This window comes from Palaemon carinicauda, chromosome 45, assembly GCF_036898095.1.
Source record: "Palaemon carinicauda isolate YSFRI2023 chromosome 45, ASM3689809v2, whole genome shotgun sequence".
Taxonomy (NCBI): domain Eukaryota; kingdom Metazoa; phylum Arthropoda; class Malacostraca; order Decapoda; family Palaemonidae; genus Palaemon; species Palaemon carinicauda.
Window position 1 is genome coordinate 24,770,450 of NC_090769.1, and position 14,042 is coordinate 24,784,491.

The following is a 14,042-nucleotide window of genomic DNA, read 5'->3' on the forward strand; positions in this document are numbered from 1 at the left end:
TACAGTACAGTATCAGGTTTTAATTTTCGTTTTGAGAATAGATTACGTACTTGTCATCATCAGAGAAATTTTGTGGTCATGTCATCACAAGCTGGAAAGACTGAAGTAGATACAATTTATTGAAGTATAAGAATATTCATATGACTAATGTTAGCCGGAAAAGCAGCGCTATCTAGCTATACTGGCAACATTATTTTCACTTAAGATTCATAGGAGGGTTCAAAACTAGTTTGACTAGTCTCACTGCCTGTCATTAAGAATTTTATATGCCATTAGTCTTAGTAGATTTAAGTTTTGATGTTATGATGGTGCTTTGTTCCTACACGTGTATAAACCATTCAGCCTTTAAAATGGGGAATGTCTTCTGCAAACCTGGAACATTCAATGAAATTGTTATCGAGATAGTTAACATCAGGTGGTGAGTACTGGCAAGTAGCACTACCCACTCTCCTGTCAAAGACACTTAACATTTGTCTTGACCTTACAAGTACGGTCGTACTGTTATGTCTTATCCAAAGCTTTGATCTTTTATTTTATACTTGAACTTGAGAAGGGTTGATTTTGGCTTCGTGCTAAAGAAACAATGCAGAAATGCAAGTGTAGGTTGGACACTTCATCTGTTTATGGCAAAACTGGAGATAGATCTACTCAATCAGTATTTATCCCCATTTACTAAGTGTAGATTGTGGCCTCTTGTTAAAGCGGGCATATTCTTCGAGTGGGAAGGCTAAGCCTTCTTTGGCATCATTCTTGGCAATGCTCATGACAATTTCAGAAAGACTGTTCAACACTTTACACTCCACATATAGTTTGCTGAAGCTTCTAGGTGTGCTTCCCTAGCTTTGGACCGAGGAGTATGCTTCAGGAGCAGGTAAAACCTTGATTTACATTGAGGAGTTTTCTCAGGGTTGCTGAATTGTGAAGTGATTGCCACACATGAGCATGATCTGTGCTGTAAGCTCCTTGTAGACTGCCTTATAATGAGAGGAAGAGAGAGAGCAAAAATAATAGTGAAGGTTTTGCAGGTAGGTCCTCAATGTCTTTCTTGCGGGAACTAGTAGCTAATGCTCTCTCATCCGTTTTGTCCCCATTAGCAGTGATTGCAGTTTTTCTATGTCATACTTGAGTAACGTGTCATACATGTTGCAACTTCTACAATCTCGGGCCTCAGGTCAAGTATTGGTATCTGATGGTCAGTTAAAAAGCAATAAACCTGTAGTTAATGTTAATCTCTTAATGTTCACATCTTATAAAACTGGCACTCCCTTTTGGTGGAGGTGGTGAATAGCAGTTGAAAAGTAAATGTCGCTTAAACACAGGGTATTAAATGCTTTAAACCAGTCATTAATGTAAACCTTAGTGAATATATGTAGATTTGGTATATACTTCTCTGACCTTGTGCCTCATCTCTTTAGGTATGAAACAAAAGAAAGAAAAGATTGAAAAGTCAACTTTTAGAGTTGGTAAAGGAGGACTCTAAAAATAAAACATATATATTGTAGTAAAAAATAGAGGGTTGGGCATGAATGTAAAGAGTTCTATATGAGAAAGTGATTGTACCAACTGTGATGTATGGATCGGAGCTGTGGGGAATGAAAGTGACGGAGAGACAGAAATTGAATGTGTTTGAGATGAAGTGTCTAAGGAGTATGGCTGGTGTATCTCGAGTAGATAGGGTTAGGAACGAAGTGGTGAGGGAGAGAACGGGTGTAAGAAATGAGTTAGCGGCTAGAGTGGATATGAATGTGTTGAGGTGGTTTGGCCATGTTGAGAGAATGGAAAATGGTTGTCTGCTAAAGAAGGTGATGAATGCAAGAGTTGATGGGAGAAGTACAAGAGGAAGGCCAAGGTTTGGGTGGGTGGATGGATGGTGTGAAGAAAGCTCTGGGTGATAGGAGGATAGATGTGAGAGAGGCAAGCGAGCGTGCTAGAAATAGGAATGAATGGCGAGCGATTGTGACGCAGTTCCAGTAGGCCCTGCTGCTTCCTCCGGTGCCTTAGATGACCGCGGAGGTAGCAGCAGTAGGGGAGTCAGCATTATGAAGCTTCATCTGTGGTGGAAATGTGGGAGGTTGGGCTGTGGCACCCTAGCAGTACTAGCTGAACTCGGTTGAGTCCCTGATTAGGCTGAAGGAATTATAGAGAGTAGAGGTCCCCTTTTTGTTTTGTTTTATTGTTGGTGTCGGCTACCCCCCAAAATTGGGGGAAGTACCTTGGTATATGGATGGATGGATGGATAACTTCTGCAGAAAGTTGGCAAGAAATATTTTTGCTAATTCCTCCTTACCTGCACTGCAAACGCAACCCAATAGAATTAATTTGGGGCCGAGGGAAAATTTTCAGTGAAATGAAATAATATTAAGATGGCAAATTTATAGGAACTTGCAAAATGAGCTTTGTATACTGTGATATCCAAAATATTTGGATAAGGTTTCAACGCATGCCAAGCAATTGGAAGTGGAAGATGTAGCCAAAGATATGATGATATGATAGAGAAATATATCAACTTGGTCATTATCTCTCTCTCTCATATGGCTTAAAGTATTATTGTATATATTAACCCTTTTACGCCAAATGGACATACTGGTACGTTTCACAAAACTCATCCCTTTACCCCCATGGACGTACTGGTACGTCCTTGCAAAAAAACTGCTAATTAGATGTCCAAAACATTAACAAGGGCTTACAAATAGTATAAGAAACTAAATGAAAGCCCGATAAAACAGAGATCACGAGGAAGCGACACCAATAGCCGCGGCAAACCCCCGAAAGGGAACAACAAGCGGCGATAACAAAAAACCAAACACGGTTAAGAATAAATAAGTGTTGCTACCTAGAAATCCCAAACAGATAAATATAGTACTCAGCTTGGGAGCAGCAGAGATCTCTAAAACGGAGCAGCAGGGATCTCTAAAACGTCGGACATCTTCAAAAACACAAAACAACACAGAGCAAAATAAAACACATCTGACCAACGCAGGTGCTGATAGAGGAATGATGATAAGGGGTGGGGAGATGTAGGGGTGGAGGGGGATGTTGATGAAGGAGAGGTCTAATTGGTGAGGGATCTATGGTCGTGGTTCAATCACGCCCCAGTTTTCTATACCGACGCTCAAAGAGTGAGCGCGAGGAGTTTATTCCTGGCATTCCATGCATCTCTTTTTTTTTCTCTGGTATATTCAGCAATAACTAGGCCTTAGAAATGGTGCTAGAGGAGCATTTCACAGGTACTGTAGAGCCCAGAAATAGATTTTTCCTTCGTCAAAATCCCTTTTTTAAATTTCTCTAATTTTTGTCATAGAGGTCAGGTTGGTCTCAATTCTTTTGGAAAATGCCTGAAGTTTCTCATAGTTATCAAAAATATGCAAAAAAAAAAAAAATTTTAAATTAATATTTTGGCAAGGTCATATTTTATAGCGAGCTACACCCTTCAGGTTTATTAGCGCTGTGCTTGTTAGCCTATTTGGCCGATCCGTAGGCGGTTTCTGTGGGTAGCCTTTCCTGCCAGGTTTTTTCTTTTGAATTTGTTTCGGGGAGATGAACACGTTCTCATTTGGTTGTTCTGGATCGTTATTAACAGATTTCGGAAGCCCCTTTTGGTGTATTTGCCTTTCGGCTTTTTCATGATTTGTCAAGGTTGTTTTTATTTTATATCCCCGTGTTCTTTTCCCCCTAATGTTCTCATTTGGCGTGTTAGCTTTTATTTTAGTCATTATGTACGTCTGCCATTATATTTAGTGTTTTTACATGGGTTCGCAGGAGCTACATGATTGCCACCGTTTCGGGTATTTCCTTTGTGTTACGGTGGGTGGCCTCACCCTCCCTTTCGATCACAATGATCACCCGATTTTGTTCTGGTCTCCCCCCCCCCCTTGGATCCTTCCCCTCCCCCTTCTTAGGAAGGGGTAGGCTTTGGTCACATGCTCTCTGATAGAAAACGGAAAATTCCTCGAGGATATTGCAAAATGTGCTTAAAAAAAAATGCCTGGGGGTTAAGGGATGGAAAGTTCCAAGTAGCCTGGGGGTAAAAGGGTCAAGTATCTTAAGAGTGATAAATATCTGAATAAAGGAAAAATAACTGTTATACTAACAGACATTTCTAAGGTAATTGTAGTTGACTGTAGGCATTTCCCCTTCACCAGACTCCAAAAGGAGGATAATCTGTACAGGACTCAAGTTTTTATTCCCTTGGAGAATTAATAAGAAACAAGTTTTATTCCCTTGGGGGATTAATAAGAAACACAAGAGCTTTGACTTTGGCTGCCTCCATAATGAACTTAGAGAAGTGGCACACGTGTTTTCTCCTTTGGTTACGCCAAAGCCCTCTCCAAAGATTGGTACTAATATGGAACTAAGGTGAAAAACGGTTATTATATAGGTATGCTTTAGTAAAATCTCTTCCAGAAATTCAATTTGAAGGGAAAATGTATTTTTCGTAAATTGAACTATAAATAAAAAATTCCCCATCAACCACCCAATTTCCCAATGGTTGGCAACGTAATAAATGACTGCATATCCAAATAAGCACTTCACTGTGGGTAGGTATATTGTCTTAAACCAATGAATTTGAAAAAATTCTTACAAAAGTGCAAACTTGTCAGGTTGTTGCTTGTCACTTGCCTTTAGAAGAGAATATATATCATAATCTTCTTGGCCTCTCATAAGAGCAGAGGATACACGAATAAGTGGGTCAAGTGCCAGACAGATACCCTAGTAATTATAACTTAGGACGCCCTCCCTCCTAAGGAAGACTCTCATATAAATGACGAGGGATTGTATTCATGTAGGAACAAATTTCAAAATGATTTTGTATTTTTCCTAGCTATACAAATAAGTCATTTATTCATGCACCCCATAAGTCCCGACCAAGAACAAAGTGATAAAGTCGCAAGCAGCGACGCAGCAAGTGCAGCTGGGAATATGATGCAACCATACATTGTCTTATATTTGTTTATAAATCAATTACGGAGCTAATCCATATAAATGACTCGAGTTTGTATAGCTGGGAAAAATTAGTTACTCATTTAGTTTCGAGTTAAGCCTTTTGTATATAAATTATTTCATCATTATTAAATAAATTCTTTTCTGGATATAGTAATGTACAGAAAAATCTAACAAACTACTGTAGATTATGGCCACCTTTTATGGATTAATATTATTATGATGAGGTAATAGGGAGAATTTAATTTTTTATCTTTCCAGACTGTTTCTGCACCCCCTGCTGGTGATTTGATGAGCGATTTATTCAACAGACTTTCTCAGAGACGCAAAGTAAGTGAATGGCTGCCTCAAGATTGTTACTTTCACATATGCTCGTATAAAAAAAAAATCAGCTTAATTGACCAAATTTCTGTGGTTAGGGGAACAACGTGTAGAATAATGTTTAAAAATGTATATCTTGATTTCACTGGTACCTGGTCAAGTTACAGTTGAAAATGATTGGTGGGTAAATAATATATTTATTTGTATGTTTATGGTGGCTTTATCATTGTTTGTGATAAATGTTAATCTGCTTCATTTAAAAGGCTATATGTGTGATTGAAAATACTATCTGATCATTCAGTACAGTATAGTACTGTATTGATTACTTTTATATTAATTTTTTTTCTTCTTTTGAGGATGTTAATTTAAAATTGGATTAAGTTATGAATTTGGGCTACAAAGCCTGGTAATGGGGTTTGCTAGAACATTCAGCATCAAAGTGCAACCAAGATAGAAAAAAAGAATGCGAGAATGAAGGAAATAGGACCTTTAGGAGTCCCACGTAAGACCTTTTAAAGATACTTAGGATTTTGAAAGTAGAGGACTTGCACACCGTCGCAGTACGGTACAGTACTTGTAGGTCGGTTCTCAGATTTCAGAGTTAAAGTTTATATACAGTCGAGATATTACCTCATTCATTCCGCCCTTCCAAGAGGGATTGTGCACTACCCGAAAAAATATAATTGCTTAGTCATTTAGGAAACTCGTGTGTGGTGTACATCATAAACCTACCACACCTATTTTTAAAGAAAATGTTTTTATCTTTAAGAAATGAATTATTGACAGTCAATTGGATGGAATATTTACCAGATTCAAAAGTAAAAACTTAATGTTAATGATATTAATCGAGTAGCTACTGCATACAGGATATTTAGTTTTTGCATTAAATATTTAGGGTTCAAGTACTGTGTGGTCTCCAAGGATTTTCTGGGTGAAAGGCTAGAACAGGGAATCCAATAGGACAAGATTATCAAAGAAATATTATTTCCCTCCCTGCATTAGGGCCAGTGTATCAACGTGCAAGGAATGAACTCGGTGATTATCGGGGGACCTTGCAATTTCAGGCTCATTTGAACTTGCCACAGCACCCTCAGTACTCTACTGTAGCTGAAAGTTGTCTTCTATAATCAGCAGCAGGATGACCATCCCCCTTTTGCTGGAAATGGCACTTTTTTGGATTGAGATAGTTGTGGCTCCTGCTAGAGGGACAGTCCCCCCACCCTACCATCAGTGGGGAATGCCTTCAAACTCTTAGGGACAGGAGGCCGTTCAACCTACCATCAGTGGGGGGATGCCTTCAAACTCATTGGTACAGGAGGCCGTTCTTTGGGGGTACCGAGTCCCATTCATAACTCTCTCGGACCTCTCTAGCTCTAATGCTGACAGTCCACGGGTTTAGTCCTGACGAATGTCACGCTGTCTGTTCTAGCTGTGGGATGCCACTAACCCTACAAAATAGGGACTTTGTTAACAATCTGAGGCTCTAAAGTAGTCGGGATGATTTTTTTGACTTTTTTTGACCGGTATGAATCAGTCTAAACAGAGATCTTTTTGTCTCCTGTACATTGCAGAATCTCGACAGGTAGATGGCAGAGGTGTCGTGAAAATCATCTCATTTAGATATGTCATACCAAGGGCACAACCTTCCTTTAGCTGAGAATTGCCAATAAAATTTCCTGAATTTGCTGAATTTGTATAACACCTGGGTGGTGATGACTACAAATCTCTTGATTTACCACGATCCCCAGATGGTACAAAATTAGAGGGGGAAAGAGTTGATGAATGGGAGGAGATACATGGGGTAGATAATGTACAAAATTAGAGGGGGAAAGAGTTGATGAATGGGAGGAGATACATGGGGTAGATAATGACTGGAGGAGCAAGGACTATCATATGACAGACAGGTTTCTTTTCAGCTTGTGCTGTCACGGCCTTTGGGTCCCTGTTCTCCGCCGCGAGTTCAGGCATGGAGAGTATGGTGTGATGAGTATGGTTGCAGTTCACTGGGAAGAAGTATGATCAGAGGTTGAGGTCTGAAGAGTGGGTAGGTGGTGGTTTTTTGTGCGGAACGATGAGGAGAGATTTCATTATGGAACACCCGAGTAGGTTGACTGCCCAAAGGAGGATGGAACACCCGAGTAGGTTGACTGCCCAAAGGAGGGTCTACAATCCCCAACTAGCAACCCCGTAAACATACTCTGAAGAGTACGCCATAAAGAGGAAGCCCTACGGAGATAGCCTTAAGGATCACATACTCGCTTCCTTGATCTTGAATTCTCCAACGCCGGAGATATCCTTGGCGAAGCATACTCTTCCTGAAGAGCCTCCGAGGGCGGGTGTCCATCAAGAAAAGCTCCAAATTAAGGAGACACCGTAGACAAAGCTGGAGGAGACTTGCTGGTGTCCAGCCGAGATGACCTTACTCAAGTCTTTCCTCTGAAGGGGAATCAGTCAACTCCAAGGAGGGCCACAGCAACCGAAGGTTAAAGGGAAAGACTAGCCCTGTGGGAAAGTCCTTAGTTTCTGAGGAAACAAGTTGCCCAAGCGTTAAAAGGCATTTCCATGTAGCTTATGAAGGTACCACAGGCATTTGGCAGTACCTCTATGTCCAATGTTGGAGAGAACACCAGTTCTCCGATGGCTGGTTGCTTACACCGTTAAATCACTTGGACTGCCAATTTCCACCTCGAATATCATCGTACTCCTTCAGGGATGAGGGCTTGTAAATAGTTTGGGAACAATCATCACTTGGATGGGGTCTGCTTTAATTTCCTGTTACACACTCTTCTCCTTCCCTTTACTTATGAGCTAAAATGATATAAAGTTACTGGCTAGTTACCAGAAAACCATTCAACATAAAATCCAGGGAGCTAATGGTCATGTAAAGTATTGTAGGTTGTATGTAAAACCACCTTGCCCATTGATGCAATTTTAGACGTGAAATTGCTTCAATCATTTGCAGTGTGAAAACATGGGCCATTGCATGACAACTTACTGCAGTAAAATAGGCTGCTTTTAATGTTTCATAGTATTTTTTCTTTTTAATGTCATTTTAATTTTAAAACATCTAATTGCAGGGAAAAACTACCTTGGTAGAAAAAAAATGTATTTTTTTTTCTTATTTATTCCAGGGTATATCTGGTGGACAGCAGAAGGATAAAGATGCAGTAGATTCTAAACAAACTGACAACAGTGGAGGATTGACAACAATGGAGAAAATGTCTGCATTAATACCCCCACCACCTGTTGCAATTGAAACTTCAGACAAAGAGGATAAAGACAATGGCAGTGATTTTGACTGGGATGAAAACTAAGTTTCTTGCAAATAATGTAGTTTTTACTCTTATAAACATCAAGTGTTGTCATAAGAAATATATGTATTGCACTAATGACATTTATCAGTTTTTCCTCATCTTCAAACTTTGATAGGATGTCAGTATCTCACTACTATCTCAGTTCTAGTAGCAGTTGTGATGCTAGAAGATACTGTAGTTATTGCAGAGGGTTAAGTGGAAATATTTCCTGCTTTACAAATAGTATACATGTTTGACCATAAGGCAAAGAGTAATGCTAGGCACCAAGGAACATTTAAAGGATTAAGAATACAATAAATTTCAAGAGTAAATTTATTTCAGGGCTGTATATCATTACCATTACATCGTAAATGAAATTTATCCTTTTCAAGATAGTTTGGAACAAAAAGACTATTCCACTAAAAACCTAACTTAGGTTATCCAATATAAGATGTATAAAGATTACTCAAGATAATGACAAAGCTAATATTTTACAAACTTAATTTACAACATAACTATTTATACATTAATTTTTATGAAAATAACTTACCTGGGAGTACAAGCCAACCCATGATACTGCCCATCAGACTTACAGAGCTGAAAGGTACGTTAAGTCATTAGTTGCAATTTAAGTAATTGCCATGATCAAATTAGTCCAGACTAATCAGGAGAAATTTTTAATCACAGCCTCATAGAATGTGGATAAAAGTCATCACTACAAAGACCAGCCTGCACAAAATAATGTTCAAGTATTGATAATCTTAAAATGAAAATTCAACTTTACCAAGCTTTTATTCAAAATGCCTCTAAAGCATCCTAATGCTAGCATAATTTTGACGACAACACTTATTTGTAAGAAAATAACTTACCTGGAGTGCAAGAACGACCCACGATACTACCCAACAGGCTAGCAGAGCTGAAAGATAGGTAAAAGTAATGAGCTGCAATTCAGTTAATTGCCCCGATTAAAATAGTCAAAACTCTTCAGAAGAAATATTTAATCACAGCCTCATAGAATGTGGATAAAAGTCATCATTACCAAGACCAGCCAACATAAAATAATGTAAAAGTATAGTAGTATTTTCATTCAAATACCTCGAAACCATACTAATGCTAATGTAATTTTGACATACTTTTCATTTATATTTGTATGAAAATAACTTACCTGGAGTACAAGGACAACCCACGATACTACGCAACAGGCTTGCAATCTGAAAGGTATGAAATTAATCAGTTGCCACTATCGTAAGTCAAAACTAAACAGAAGGAATAGTTAATCACTGCCCTATGTTTACTCGTATATTTAAGTTTAGTAGCAGCATGCTTTCATAAAAAGAATCCTACTTTTGCTTTAAGCACTGCTGGCTTTTAATTTAGTGTTCAATGTTTTGTTCCTGTGATTGCTCTGCATGCCAATATTAACACCTTTCTTATTTCCCACCATTGAGGTCTTTTGTATGTTTATTGCTTGTCTGTACTGCCATATTACTTTTATTATTACTAATAATACTACTATTATTTCCTGCTATTGTGCTCTTACATAAATACACTAGACTTTTTCCCAAATCCGACCTGCTGAATGTGTCATATGTCTGTGCATCTTATAACCGGTCAAGTACGCTAACTTTTAATTACAAAGTATCTCATTCTAAATATCTCCAGAGTACATAATATATGGTTACAACATCAAGGAGACTACTCAAAATCATTGACAGCTTCGCACTAAACCCTTTATCATTCCAATGTGCCGAGTGATGTTTAGAGTCTAGGGCTCAAAACCCAGAAGTCAATTTTATCCAAGTTTCAGTTGTAGTACTAAATAGGTATGAAAGGAGACTTTTTGTTGACAGAACAGGTTCACAGAGTATTAGTCTGTGCGTTTTACGTCTGTACATTTTTCTTTCCCATTTTACAGGCTGTGGTTGGCACTAACCAACACAGGGGAGTTAGGGAAAAATAATTAGAGAATTAATTCTAAATCTTGCTTATTGAGTACCTTTCATCCCAGCCTTAAATTCACACCACTTATCAAAAATTTGCAATATAACTCAAGGCACAAAATATTACTATCTTAGACAAATGACAAACACCCTTGTAGCTTTCTACCAAATGTCATCAGGATATTCAATTCTTCTGGATTCCTCCTCTAAAAAAAACCTACAATTGTAGAAGTGTTAAAACTTACAGCTAAAATCAGATGTATGGTATCAATCTCGTTTTAGTTCACTGGAAACCCTGCCATCTTGTGTAGAGCAACACCCTGTAAAGCAGTGTCAAGTATTAAATTTATTTGAAAAAAAAAATTCAAATTTATAAACTAAGTTAATCAGATTTTTATTGATTTCATAAAAATTATCAACCAAGAGGTGTTCATTTTCATCATCAAATTACCTTTGCTATAACTTCATTACAAGGAGGAATTGGGTGAGGGAAAGTAAATGAATCTTGCTTAACAGGGAAAGTACCACAAATCTTTACGTTAGTTAATCAAAATACTAGATATAACTTTCAAATCAAGAGCACATAAGCAAGCTATAATAACTAATCAATACCACCTCCCTCCCCCCCCCCAAAAAAAAAATGCTATCATGAACTGTCAGTACTGCCATAATACTAACAGTCAACCAGACCACTACATTACAACTAGTTTCATTTTGAATGTTTTTTTTTTTTTTTTTTTTTTCTAGTCAAGGAAATGTCTTAAATGTGGTAGACATCAATTACACATTTTTATAATAGACAGTAAGGAATTACCATTTGATCTTGGAAAAAATTTCAAATGAAAGTTTAAAAAAAAATCAAGTGAATAACTTGCCTTTAATTTTCCCTTCATTCGTTTCCTTGCAAATTCCATAGTTCCATGCAAACCGTCTGCCTTGTTCACCTTCAACACCTGGTAGCATAAAATCATGGCATTAATTTATATACTCAACATTACTTCAAGTACTTTCTTTTAGAATTCAGGATCTAACATTATCTTCAAATATCGTCAGGCTCTTCCAATTATCATCACTACAAAATCCAAACCTTTTATATACACAATTTTAACTAATTCAAGAAAACATTCATAGAAAATAATTTCTAGATTAAAACAAATATGAGAAACCTGATAAGATACTAACCTACAGGGTCTCCACAATTCTCCGAGTAAACTAGTGTACATCTGTAATATAAAGTTTAATTAATTATACTGTACAAGTTTCATGTTGAACTTTACTTTTAAATAACTTTCAGACATTAATAAAATGCAGCCATTACGTGGTTTCATTATACTCAAACGGTAATTCGATTTCATCACATTGATAATACAATAGGTAGACTATCTCTTGCTTTCTCCCAATTTAAGAGACCTAATATATATTGAAATAACTGACATCAATTAGAGCAAATCAAAGGTAATTTTAAATATGAAAACAATCTAACTTCTTTTACAACAAAATTTCTTTACGTTGATATTTTCCAGGCAACTTGTAATAATACTCTCAGATCAATAAAACGGAAAGATTTAACCTACGGAACTCTATAAACACCTTTCTAATAAAAATTAAAAAAAAAAAAAAAATCTATCAAGAAATTTACTTAGTAAATATAATTGTCCAAAGGAAATATCAATTACTTCCATTAATACTCTGATTAATAAAACAGATATAGCCTCCGTAACTTGATGGAAAAAAAAAATACTGTATAATTATCCAAAGAAATGATCAGTTACTTCTATTTTCATAATTTTAATGTGGAGAAGAATGTTAATCATCAATACCAAACATCCCACTAATAATGTACATGACCCAACTTACTTTAAAGAAAGAAATAGTTCCTCAGCACACAATACCTCAACCTGGAATAAAATAAAATTGGTGTCAAACATATTCAATAAAATTACCATTAATTGCAAACCAACATGATCAGATGGCCGTTCTTTGTGTCAATCATTATAATATGAACTGAACATTCATCACGAAAAATTGCAATTTATTTTATTTAAGCAATGACAAAATGCATGACAAATTCACCAAATTTTTATGGTCAATTTTCAACAAAGTAGGCCACCAACCCCTTAAGCAGTACCATTACTCAAAGCAGGTTATGGTAAGTTCCAATGAATTAGGTCATAACGAAAATGGACTGGTCCTGTATGGGGACAGGGAGGCCAAAGATAACCCAGCACAAAATATTAAAAATCATAAACAAGAAATAAAATATAATTCTAACTTTGTAGTGTAAGGAATTAGCAATTTAACTGTAAAATCCAGCACAAAATATTAAAAATCATAAACAAGAAATAAAATATAATTCTAACTTTGTAGTGTAAGGAATTAGCAATTTAACTGTAAAATCTACTATGACCATTTGAGTAAAATTTCCAGGGTAGTGCAAGAAAAACGATAAAAAATTGCACGTGTAGATGGATGTAAATCGGACAACTCAGTTTTTGGGGGCGCAGGCCCAAACAAAAACCCATAGTAATGCCTACACAGTATATCAAGGAGTAGGCAGCCCTAGGCCTTTAGGAAAATTCTCAGAATGGACAAGTAAAGAATCATGAGACCACCTTGAATAGTAATAGTTAAAAGCAGAGGGGCTGGGCAAAAGTCAATAAGTTAAAAATAGAATTTTATTTACTTACCCAGCACAAGATTTTCTTTTCCATTAGTCAAAGAAACCTGGCGGAGAAAAAGACATTAGGAATATGCATTTCTCACTTGGTTATAACAACTGTACTACTAATATCAGACATAATGGTCCACCACAAGCATAAGCTGTCTGGTTTTCACCGCGAATGAAAAAGATCAGTAATCATCATAAGACACTAATTCAATACTTCCCTTACACAAGTCACTAATTCCAATTTTATGCACATGACCAGTCACAAGTTTTTATACTGAAGTCAAATATTTTCAAATCTGTGTTCAAGTGACCATAGTTCCTTACAATTATCAAATGTAAAATCCCTTGTACTGCCTATTCTAATAATTTAACTGTATCAATATTATGACTAACAATTATATAAATATTAATAGGCTGAAAATTACTCTTTAAAATCTTGGACTGACCAACAAATTTAAAAAAAAAAAAGAGCATATATATAAATATTTCATCCATAAAGTGAAAATTTTCATGAACATTCAACACTGCAAATATTTTAAATTTGAAGTCTTAACCTGGCAAGGTATTTTCTATTTGACATACTAGGGGGGAGGGAGATGTATAAATCAATCTTACCTGGCAGAAGAATGATTAATCAGAGAAATCACTGAAGGTAAAGAATTCTCAATGCTCACAGTAGTTCTTGGAAAAGAAAAGAACACATTAAATGCTAAACTTTTTCACATATATAACAAATATATTAACCAAATATCAGTCTTCATTTGTCACCATCATTAATACTGACATATGCTTGTCTCGATTAAAATCATCATTAAAATTCTGCTATTTACGTTTAAGAGTCCTCACTTTCTTTTTCACTAATGCCTACTAAGCTATTGC

General features: G+C 36.6%; 1 protein-coding gene across 3 annotated transcripts in view; it reads left to right on the forward strand.

The window, feature by feature from the left end:
- The window catches only part of wash (washout), a 136,634-nt gene extending 127,983 nt beyond the window's left edge, over nucleotides 1–8,651 (forward strand). For all 3 annotated transcript variants that reach the window (XM_068367116.1, XM_068367114.1, XM_068367115.1), the window contains exons 10-11: nucleotides 5,203–5,271; nucleotides 8,394–8,651. In XM_068367116.1, the coding sequence (XP_068223217.1) occupies nucleotides 5,203–5,271; nucleotides 8,394–8,576 (252 nt within the window). In that variant the 3' untranslated portion in view covers nucleotides 8,577–8,651. The remainder of the gene's footprint in view (nucleotides 1–5,202; nucleotides 5,272–8,393) is intronic.
- The last annotated feature ends 5,391 nt before the right edge of the window (nucleotides 8,652–14,042 follow it).